Consider the following 12,393-nt stretch of genomic DNA (forward strand, 5'->3'; position numbering starts at 1 on the left):
TTGATCAAGCAATTTACATAGTCGACTAGCAACATTCAATTAGTTTAAAAGGAAAAAAAATCGTTGCCCCTTAATAGAATAAAATGAATATTTACTTCATCTCTATTTTTTTTATAAGTGCTCCATCTCTATTATATTTACTTTTTTCTTTTATCATTTACATACAACTCTAATTTAAATATTTCCTCTTTTTTATACTTTCTTTCATATCAATAAAATAACTTTATTTTTCACTCTCTTTCATATTTTATTCCTTTATACTTTCATTTTTTTTATTCCTTCCTATCAAACACATCCTTAGTTAATACATTAAGCAAACCATAAATATCTTACACGAAGAAAAATTAAATTACTTTATGTTTATCATTTATTTTTTAAAAATTTAATAATTAAAATTGATTATTCATTATAATGATTATATTTTAAAAAAAATGATTAGTAGGAGTAGTAAGTTGATCCTCATCTTACTTATTTTAAAGATGTAAAAAACATTAATTTATTTGTGAAAAAAGTTAAAAAGACTGATTAAAAAGAAGGACCCACGTGTGAAGAGACGTATGGGGTGTTGTAGCACGTGTCCTGCAGAGGCATGTTGGTTCATGTGATTGTGAGTTGGGGGCAGGTTTTTCTTCCACGCTTTCTTCATTTTCGCACCACGTGAACACCAATCGCACTTGTCCCCCTCTTACTCTCACCTCTCTTTCTCTTCAATTCTTTGCCTTTTTTTTTTCTTTCTAAACTCCATAATAAATAAGAAAAAGAAAAAGGAAAGCTTAGATTTGGCTACGATAGTAAACGGCTAGAGCCATGACTCGCAAGTCCAAATCTTAAATTATGGAGTTAAGACAATAAAATAAGTCTTTTTCCTAGTCGTTTATACCAAGGAAAAAGAAAAGCTTGAATTCAGTAAGGAATTAAAATATGTAATCTAAATTCCTAATAAGAAACTAAGTGTTAATATTTTTTTATATGTAAGAATTAAATTTAAAAAATAAAAAATGTTAATATTCTAATACATATATAGTGTATCATGTATTAAAATTTGTATACTAGCAATGTAAAAAAGATAAACTCATTCGTTTAATCTATTCTCTTGTGATCTTAATATAAATTCAAACATTATTGCGACCATCTTACACAAAAATGTATTATTCTCTTATGATATTTTCTTCTTTCCTGCCATTGCACATAATTGAGGCGCAATTACGAAAGCTTATTAGCCGTTGTGAATTGTTTTGGTTCATACTGCACTATTATGATAAGTGAGAACTTATTTGTTGATTTAACTTAACCAAGACAACAATTATTGACGGGCAATGTTACCAAAACGCTGAAACAGTGAAAAGACGCGTGGTAGAGCAAAAGCCGTTTTGGTCCCAGGACACGAGGAAGAAACAAAGGAAGGAAGTTATTTTTTTAACAGTCATAGGGAAAGGAAAAAGAAAAGAAAAGTTGGAGAAAGCGACGTTGTTGGCTGGGGGGAAGACCCTCGTGGTGATCGCATGGGTGGAGATTTGTGTGTCGCGTGGGATAAGGGATAATGGGGCCCCACTCAGGGACAAGCCAAATATCATGAAAAGGTTATCTGTTTGGTTCCAATCATGATCATTGGCTGTGCTGATTTTGATGGATGTCACATTTGACCTCAGCCGTTGATGTAGGGAACTGATTCACTCCTTCAGGTGCGAACTGGCCCACCAAGATTTCTGACGATTTCCCACCAGACACCCTATCGTACCTAAACCTAGCTGCATTCATTTTCAGTTTTACATGCTCTTTTGGTAGAGAGAAATTTATTGAGGTTTTTTTTTAAATATTTATACATGTACATATATATATATATATATTATCTTGTTTCACAAGTTACTATATTTGCCTAATTGCTTTGCTAACCTTAAAACTCCCTAGTCCCTATTACAATCATGATTGATTATATTGTGTCCTTTCAAAATGTGCCGCAAGAGTCTTAAACGGATGATCAAGAGATTCCTTAATAATATTAATTGATATAAATTTGATGAAATTGCACATGTTAGTTGAATAACTAGTCTTATCAGCCTCTTTAGCAAAATTTAGAAAAGGAAAAATAAGTCTAATCAACCAAAAAGTCGTGACATGAACGATGATGTGATGTATATAGTTATCGTCTTATCAGAAAGCCTTTCAAAATCTTCTTCGTTTGCTTGATGGCTTATAAGTGTGAAATACTGCTAACCATCTCAATCTTGGGGATAAATCTTAAATGGAAGATTTCATCTTTTTCAGATCTAATAATAAAGTATCTTTTAAGATTTTTATGGAGATCTCGTTCTTAGGAAAGAATTTTATAGATATGCACATTTTTTAAAAAATAATTTTATTGTTCATATGGTAATAGTAGTAAAATATGGGGAAAAATGATAGAAAAAACAGTTGCAATGCGCAGAAAAAGGAATAGACTCTCGCTAAGGTTAAAAAAAAATGTTGCTTATCAAAATCATAGGTGTATACAATAAATGTTGATTACAAAATTTTATCAAGTGAAATTTGCAGACTTGTTCTTACATATACAATGTTAGATAATAACAATCTATAAATTGCTTTAGTACACACATAATTTCCACATACAATTTTTATGTTCATTCTTGATTTATCGGTCTCAATCTTAGTTCAATTTTATTTTTGTGAAATGGATTCAAATCAATTTGATTAGCAAGTTTATATTTGACAAAATTACAACATATCTCATTTGACCCAAAACTCATAAAATCGTCTTCTTTTTTTCCCTTATTTTTTTTACCAGCACTACCACCAAATTATTTTATATCAAACACTCAAATTCCTTTCGCTATAAATTCTCAAGCATCTCTATCAATCCAACCAAACAATCCTACCATGTGTTTCAAATAATGAAGTTGGTTCGCAATTTTCACAATATTCTACCCAAATTGGGCTAGGAGATATTGTCGTTGAGGAAATAAGAGGGTCTTCTACAAAAAAGAACCTTGGACTCACCTTTGCAATTGAAGAAGATACGCACCTCATTAGTTCATGGTTCAACATCTCAACTGGTCCAATTGTTGGTGTTGGTCAAACAAAAAAAGCATTTTGGTTGAGAGTCACAGAAAATTACAACAAATTTTGTGATGAACTACGCGAAAGAGCAATGCATCAACTGAAATCACGATGGTAAAAAAATAATCTAGGCATGCTAAAATTCAAGGGTCATTACAAGCAAGTGGTATCATTGAAGAAAAGTGGTTGCACAAATAACGATGTCATATTTCATGCATATGCCATTTGGAAGGAAGACGAAGGAAACAATTTTGGATTGGAACAAGCTTGGCGACTTCTGAAAGATCAACCAAAATGGTTTGACCAGTTTACTAAAAATTGTTCTAAAAGGACAAATATTTCCACATTTGGGACATATTCATCGTCATCTAATCTAAAAACACCGGTAGTAGATTTTGAAGCTGACACGTTGTCTCCAATTGTCCATCTAATGGAGCAAAAGACAACCTAAAGGAAGAACAAGGGGAAATGAATAGGAACATCTACTAATCTTGTGGACTTGATTGGTGTGGAGGAAGCAATGAGAGAAAGAAATGTTCTCAACACCAAACTAGCAGTCTTTAGGGAGAAAAAAGTGGAAACGGGGTACTACGACATTATAATGAAGGGCACATCTACAATGTCTGAAAGTCAACTCCAAAACCATCAAACCTTTTGTAAAATAATTAGGCCTAACTAGGCATGTAGTATTAATTGTTAGGTAGTTTTAATTTGTTGTAACCATATTTTAATTTATATTTTTAGGAATTGTGTTTGATTTTTTTTTTATAATTTGTAACCGTCTTTAAATTTGTTCAATTTTTTTTATCTGTGAAACTTGACCGTTACAAAACTAGTTGTTATGAAACTAGTCATTGTTTAATTTGCTATTTAATTGTTCAATTCTCATTCATTATTGTACGTCTTCTTCAAACAATCTTATTCTTTCATTCGTTTATGTAATCAATCATTCATACAATGGATCCAAATAATGACTTTGACAAAGTTTGGAAACAAATTATTTATGAAACACTTGATGACAATAGTGATAAACAAATAATGAGCTACTTACGTGCGATGCAACAACAAGGAGGCAACAACAGTCAACACATAAGGCCTAGAAGAGTGATTAATCGCAATCGTGAAGATGAACATTCAGTATACACAAAAGACCTAGAAGAGTCATTAATCACAATCTCAAAAAATTTGGTATACAAAGAGACTCAATTTCGACGTAGGTTTCGAATGCGGCGACAACTATTCATGCGAATTGTCAACGCTCTTAGTAATTACGATGGATATTTTCAAATGAGACCTGATGATATTGGTAGAATGGGTCTCTCGTCATTGCAAAAGTGCACTACAGCTATTCGTATATTGGCATACGAATCACCCGCCGATTGTGTAGATGAGTACATTAGAATTGGTGAATGCACTACAACTCAATGGTTACAATTTTTTTTAAGGGGCGTCAATGAGATATTTGGACAAGAGTACTTGAGAAGACCCAACAACAATGACATCAATTGCCTACTACAAATTGGAGATGCACAAAAGTTTCCGGGGTATGTTAGATTCTATTGATTGCATGCATTGGAAGTGGAAAAATTGTCCAATTGCATGGCAGGAACAATATCGTAAAGATGATCATCAGAAACTCACAATAATACTTAAAGTCGTGGCTTCATAAAACTTGTGGGTTTGACATACATATTTTGGAGTTACATGTTTAAACAATGACAATAATGTGTTAAACCAATTACCTATGTTTGATGGAGTTACAGGTTTAAACAATGTCAAGAAATGTGGCCCAATCAAGATACTTAATGTCATTGTGTAAATCATACCAATGCCACAAGGTCCTAGAAGAAAATTGTTTGCAAATATCAAGAAGTTGCGAGAAAGGATGTGGAACGAGTATTTGGTGTACTCAAATTTCGATTCATAATTATATGTGGTCCATCGCGTGCCTGAAACATGAATACAATGAAAGATATAATGTTGACACGTATTATGTTGCATAACATGATTGTTGAAGAGGAACGAGATACATTAAGTGGTAATGTCAATGTCGATTATGATCACGTAGACAATGACATTTCAAATGTTGAAGTATCTCGTGGTGTTCCTCTTGACTTTGTTACATACTTACAAACAAGACACATTATGCATTCAAGATGAATTTATCAACAACTTCAAGTAGACTTGGTAGAACATCTTTGGGAACGTTAAAGTCATAACAATAATGAAATTTAATTTTTTTTTTGGCATTAATGTGTTGCATTCTTTTTTATCAATTTTTTGCATTTTTTTATTTGCTTAACATTTAGTCATAAATAAAAATTAAATTTATGTATGTTTTCCTATTTTTTAATATTTATAAATTTTTTCCTTACATGTTTTATTAATTAAATTTAATCACTTAATTAGTCATTTTTAATTTAATACATATTTCAATAAAATATTTAAAAGTAAAATTCATGTGGAATCTACTAAAACTTATGTAAGATTTCAAAATGAGATCCCCACTAAAGAGAAAAAAAAAGGTTTGAGAGAACTTCAATCATATGTGATAACGTAGAATTTAAAAATAAAATAAAAAATCTAACATCTAATATCTAAAATCTCAAAATAAGATATATTATGAAAGAATTTTTTTTTTTGAAAACATCTTCAATCCTACGTAACAATATAACATCCACTGACAAATATCTAAAATCCCAAATTAAAATCTCCCACTAAAAATTGTTTAACAAACTCCTTTATGCAAATTTAAATTTTAAAGGTGATAATATCGTTTTCATATTATTGTCTTCCCCTGTTCCTAGTCGTGTTCCACTACTGGATTCATTACATCACAGTAAATAATTAACAATTTAACATCCTATTTTATAATACTAATTTCTTAATATTTGTATATATTATTCAGTTGTCAATGTAATTAGACAATTAGTTGTCGAGTGGGACTTATCCAATGGTGCAATTGCAAAGATGGCGTGAAAGTTATCCAAAAAAAGAGAGTGTGAAAGTAAAGTTATAATAAAGTGGTATATTTGTTTTACCAAATGGTCAAAGGGCGAGGATAAATAGGGAAGATATGAATGAAGTAAATGAGAGGAAGACAGAGAAAACAGGGTTTGTATTATTTGCGGGGCAAATGTCATGATTGAGATAACTGGCCTTGCTGACATAAAGTCATCATTGAACTTACACACCACTCCCACCCATTCTCTCTCCTTTCTATATAACCTCACACCCACACGGCCCCTCCTATCACTCCAAAACCTAAACTCCCCTTGCTTTTCTTACCATCTCCTTCAATTCTCTCTCACTCTCTTTTTTCTCTCACCAAAACCTTTCACCCAATATCCTCAAACTACTACTTCTGATAAATTGCTAATTTTTATAAAGCTAGCTAGAGATGATGGTTCAAAAGGAAGATTTGGGTTTGAGTTTAAGCCTCAACTTCCCTCATCACAATACCCCAAATCCTCAACATCCGAGTCTCATGTCATCCTCTACTCATTCCTCTTCTCCTTCTGGTTGCAACCCTCAAAAACCCTCTTGGAACGAGGCTTTCACTTCTTCGGGTATGTACTAAAAATCTAAATTTTTTCTATTTTTCAAAAAAATAAATAAATAAAAACTTTCCCCTGTTTTTTAATTTGCATGCTAATGTTCCAGATCTGTTCAAGTTTCTCTCTTTATTTCCTACTCCCTCTCCATTCTCTCAATCACTTTGATTCAGCTTACCGGGTGTTATTTTTTTTTTTTTACAGAAAACAAAAACTTATTTTTACCCTTGTCTTTTATTCTCACCCTTCATTTTCAGTATCTTTAGCACCACCCTCTTTATTTATGCCGAACCAGAGATTCCAAATCCTTAATATGCATGAATTTTTTTTTAAAAAAATAATGATTTTTTTCTTTTACATCCAGATCGAAACTCCGACACATGCAGAGGCGAAACGCGATCGTTCCTGCGCGGAATCGACGTGAACCGGTTACCTTCCGCCGTGGACACCGAGGAGGAAACGGGAGTTTCGTCTCCGAACAGCACCGTCTCTAGCGTGAGTGGAAAACGTAGCGAGAGAGAAGAACCGAACGGCGAAGAACACGACATGGACAGAGCCTGTTCCCGCGGAATCAGCGACGAGGAAGACGCTGAAACCGCAAGGAAAAAACTTAGACTCTCCAAAGACCAATCCGCTATACTCGAAGAAAGCTTCAAAGAACACAACACCCTCAACCCCGTAAGCACAGCAAACACGACCTTAATAATATAACAATAATACTAATTCTCATATTTTTTTGGTAATACGACATATTTATAAGAAACAAGAGTAAAATAGGAATCCTGAAAATAGATTACTAATGGGATTTATTTAATTTAATGTTTTTGCAGAAGCAAAAATTGGCACTGGCGAAACAGCTAGGACTTCGACCTAGACAAGTGGAGGTGTGGTTCCAGAACAGAAGAGCAAGGTTAGTTACAAAATACAATGTCACAAAAATGAAATAATTCGATTTAATATAATGTTTATTTTGTAATTTGATTTTATTGAAATTAATTTCAGGACTAAGCTGAAGCAAACCGAGGTGGACTGCGAAGTATTGAAAAGGTGCTGCGAGAATCTGACGGAGGAAAATAGAAGGTTGCAGAAGGAGGTTCAGGAGCTTAGAGCACTGAAACTTTCCCCACAGTTTTACATGCAAATGACCCCACCCACGACGCTCACCATGTGCCCCTCTTGCGAGCGTGTGGCTGTTCCGTCCTCCGCCGTCGATGCTGCCACGCGTCATCATCCCATGGCCCAGGCCCAGGCCCAGGCCCAGATTCGGCACAGGCCCATTGGCCCGTGGGCTTCCGCCTCTCCCATTACGCACCGGCCGTTTGATGTCTTCCACCACTGATCTTGAGGGTGTTTTGGTCATTGTGAAATTATTATTATTTACTATTCTGGGCCTACTTGTACCACCGTGTAGGTGTGTAACCCCAAAAGGAGAGAAAAATTGGGGGAAACAGAAAGAGTGAGGGAGCGGTCGAAACAGCGTGCTGTGGAATTGTGCGGTCTAAGGATATGGTCATTAGAAGAAGGGATTTGGTGGGTCTCCAATGTTTTGTACCAGTTTGACCTATCATCTTTTGTTTTGTTGGGTATGACCTATATATTAGTTACTAGTTAGGTGTTTTTTTTTATTCAGTTTATAGTATTACTTAACTTTTCCCCCTCTAAACAGAGACTTTGTGTAAAGTGCAATTATCTAGTTAAATTATATAGGGTTTGGTTCCCGTGGCCTATTTCACTTAATTGAGATCATTATTTATTATTCTTTTTGTCAAGATTTTATCATACCCATTTAAACAATTTGCTTTAAGTATTTATATTTTATGTGTATTTTATATTGAGACTCTTGAATACGTATTGGCGAAATATAAAAAGCTTTTATAAAAAGTAATGATAATCTAATATAGCTAGCTATCTATAAAACATAAAATTATTGCTCACTGATTTCAAAAATAAAAAAATTGTCTATTAATGAACCAAAAATGGATTTGTCTTCTCTATGCATTGCATCATATGTATTATTGCAAGAAAGATATGGAATTTTAAGAAGTAATTTATCATAATATTTATGATTTTCATGGTTTTTAATAACTTTTACAAAGTATGTTTTTAATTTGGGTTTACAAAATTGTAATATATATATATATATATATATATATATATATATATATATTACATTTTAATGATTTTTTTTACACATTCAGATAAGTATTTTACATGTATTTCATTTTATATATTTTTATAATAGTTGTATTATCATAAATGGATACACTATCATGAGATTTATGCATTATATATAGCCTATTCTCTTTTCTTGGTCCACTGATGGAAAATTGTTAAACACTACTCTGATAATGGGGGCGTTCTTAAATATTGGCATTCAATTATATTTTAGTTTCATGTTTATTATTTGATGTTAAGTCAAATTTTCATTTATTGTTTGGAAAATAAAGTTATTCATCAATGCCGAAAGGATCCTTGTTTGGTTTTTGAAGATTTGGGATGACTTACTTTTAAGTTTGGGGTTTGAATAAGTCGTCGAAATAACTTTGTTTCCAAAAAATGGAAAACGTGAATGCATTATGTATGGAACATATGCTCATAGTGAAATGAAATAATTGTGATTTTCATTTTAGGGTGGGGTGGGCCCCTAGAGGTGGTGTTCAGGGGAAAGAGCTGAAGATGAATTTTTCAGGGAAAATTTAATTCGTTTCTTATTCTTATTTTACGGGTCAATGTAAACGGTGGAGTACCAGTCCTGGTCTAGGTCTATAAATAATGGGTTCAAATGTCTAAACGACCATTCAGTAATTTAAAGAATTCAGGACATTATGGGCCCAAACAACAATGGTTTTGCATAACAGGGTTCCTGTTTTCATGGGTTATGTTCCATTGATCAAATTGAAATAGATAAACACAAACATATAAAATCCAAGGATCGACGAAAGTCACGCCCAGTATTTAGTTTATTACGTAATTTTAGAATAGAATACAAGGAAGCCATTTTTTCATTCAATATTTTGGACTATAGTTGCTCAGTATATCAGTGTCTATTAAATTACATGGACTTGATGAATTTCCAAAACCAATTCAAACCAACTAGTGGGTTAGTTTGTGTTGAATTATTGGATTAAATTGATTCCAACTTGATTGAAATACATAATGGACAATTTAGTTCATCGGTTGAAAATAATTCAACCTAAGACTTTATATATGATGACTTGGGAATATGAACTTATTAGCCAAAGTTTGCACATATATAGTCTCAATCTCTGTCACAAACAAACACTTCCATGATTTCAGACTCTCAGCCACACCCTTCACCTACAAACTAATTTACACAGAATGACATCTCAACCTCAAGCCCATTTTAAGTTAATAACCATTTATTTGCCTACTCACTGTTGTTGCCATTCATACAAGTCACATAATCCATTATCCACTATAGTAGTACTAAGTCATTTGTTACCCACCCAGTCTAAGCTGTCATTCAACCTTATTTTCATAAGGAAATCAAGTGGTTAGGCAATGATGAATTTGCCAAGTGGATGACCTTTCCTGCTTCTTCTTTATCATTTTGTGTCAATGGATTGTTTTTTGCTTGCTGGAGTTATTAAATATTAACTAAAGATTGTTTATGGTTTAAATTGTGTATAAAATAACTTGGTTCGATGATGTTTAGTTGTGTTTTCAGGTAGCATCACACTAACGTGTTTGATGCAAATTCCTAGGTGCAAAATTCAACCAAATTAGCCTAGTTAGAATTGCATGTTTTCCTGCCCAATAAACTCAAGCTAACTTGACCCGTTGATTGCATTTGCAGTTTAAGTTAGCAATTAAGATAAATTAACACATTTTCATTTCTTGTGAAGTTTTATCACTGCACGAACGTATGAGATAATTAAAAATAATAGCAATAAAAAAAATTAAAGTGTAGGGATTAAAAATATATTTAAATACAAAAAAATAAATAGAATAGTAGTCCATTTTTTTTATAATATGTATCAATTTTTACAAAACCAATATGAACAATCAGAATGTTAATTGGATTAAAATGATCTAAGGATTAGATTGCGGACATCTTTACCAAAACCCTTTCCCATGTTGCTTGGCTAATTTTCTTCACAACTTGATCATAGTAGACATCCAGGGGGTGTTTGATAGGGGAGGGAATTTTTTTTTTTTTTTTTGAAACAGATTAAGAAAATAAGATTCTCATTCCAAGAAATTCAAAACTTCTTCCCTTGTCAAACTCTCACTTGTGTGTAATACACGTTCACTTAAATCTATGGTTTTACTGTTGTTGAGTTAAACAATCGTTTAAAGCTTTGCAACGGAAAATTAACCGAAAACCAAACACACTTGGTAGCTTGTAAAATCATTCAATGTATTTCATAGAACAAGAGCCTAGTTTACCCAATTAGCGAACTGCTAGGGGCACCCAAAATTTTTACTCGTACACCCAGTATAACATGCGAAATTTCGATTTTATCCTTTTGTAAGCCCAATACTCTGTATGAGACTTACGGATTAACAATCCATATTGGGCCTACGGATTGTCAATCCGTAAGTGGCCCAATGATTTTTTTAATTTTTTTTTCAAAGATATAATTTACGAATTAATTTAAAATTAATGGTTCAAGCAGGAATCGAATCTATAACTTTCGCTTTGTTATAATTAACTGAACTAATAGACCAATTATGTTATAAAATAATTAATGTTGCTATATATAATACTAAAATTTCTAATGTATATTTAATACACATGTAAATTTACATAATAAATTTTGTGATAATTAATTTTTATCTAATAATTAATTTGTTTATATATATAATTGTAAATAAAAATCATAAGTTTAATAAAAAATTATATATGTAAAAAAATACCAAATTTATTTAATTATCAATTGCTATAATAAACATCTAAATACATCATTCAATTAAATACCATATTCGTTTAATTTTCAATCATTGCAATAAATATCCAAATACATCATTCAATTAAATATCAAATTTGTTTAACTATTAATTACTATAATAAACATATAAATACAACATTCAGTTAAATATCAAATTTATTTAATTATCAAATTTTATAAATAAATTAATTGTATAATTTTTTTTTAAAATTCAAAACATATGGATTGACAATCCGTATATTTTAAATTTTTTTAATACGCACCACTTCTTCTTCAGCGATGGAAAACCACAAAACTTCATCGTATATCCGTAAACAACGCATGTACACCACCGACGACAACAAACACTCACAAAAGGATGCTAACGAAAGCAAGTTACACTAAGGGAGTGCAATTTTACGAAAAAAGACACTATAAAAATGAAAAAGCCAATCTGCTATTTATCACCAAAAATACATATAAAGACATTTTCGATATTTAAAAAAACTGCTAGGTATAACAGTAAAAATAGTGGATGCCCTACGCAGTTCCCCGAATTAGTCATCAAGCTACTAGTTTTGTTTTTTCATATTCAGGTTTCTTGAAAACTAGGACAGCCCATGCTCAAATGTACTTAGTTGTTGTTGATTTTCATTCGGTTAATTAAGCCCAGTTGTAAGACATGTAGGATCCAATAATAAAGTGATACTTTAACTAATAAAACATTAAGAATATGTTTGGATAGAGAATTTTAACTGAGGAAAATAATTTATCAAAGAATTTAAATTTCTCTAATTTAGAATTCATTGTTTGGATATTTTTTTGTGAAGAATTAAAAATTTTAGAATTTTAAAACATAATTTTAAACAACTAAAAATCTGAAATTTCAATTT

The 12,393-nt window shown here is 31.9% G+C and overlaps 1 protein-coding gene across 1 annotated transcript; it reads left to right on the forward strand.

The window, feature by feature from the left end:
• The first annotated feature begins 6,163 nt into the window (after positions 1–6,163).
• LOC114394142 (homeobox-leucine zipper protein HAT4-like) lies at positions 6,164–8,364 on the forward strand. The gene is made up of 4 exons (XM_028355745.1): positions 6,164–6,623; positions 6,973–7,286; positions 7,439–7,518; positions 7,611–8,364. Exons 1-4 carry the CDS (start codon positions 6,455–6,457, stop codon positions 7,945–7,947), a joined length of 900 nt encoding a protein of 299 aa, XP_028211546.1. The 5' UTR covers positions 6,164–6,454; the 3' UTR covers positions 7,948–8,364.
• Positions 8,365–12,393: the final 4,029 nt, after the last annotated feature.

This window comes from Glycine soja, chromosome 17 (genome assembly GCF_004193775.1).
Source record: "Glycine soja cultivar W05 chromosome 17, ASM419377v2, whole genome shotgun sequence".
NCBI lineage: Eukaryota > Viridiplantae > Streptophyta > Magnoliopsida > Fabales > Fabaceae > Glycine > Glycine soja.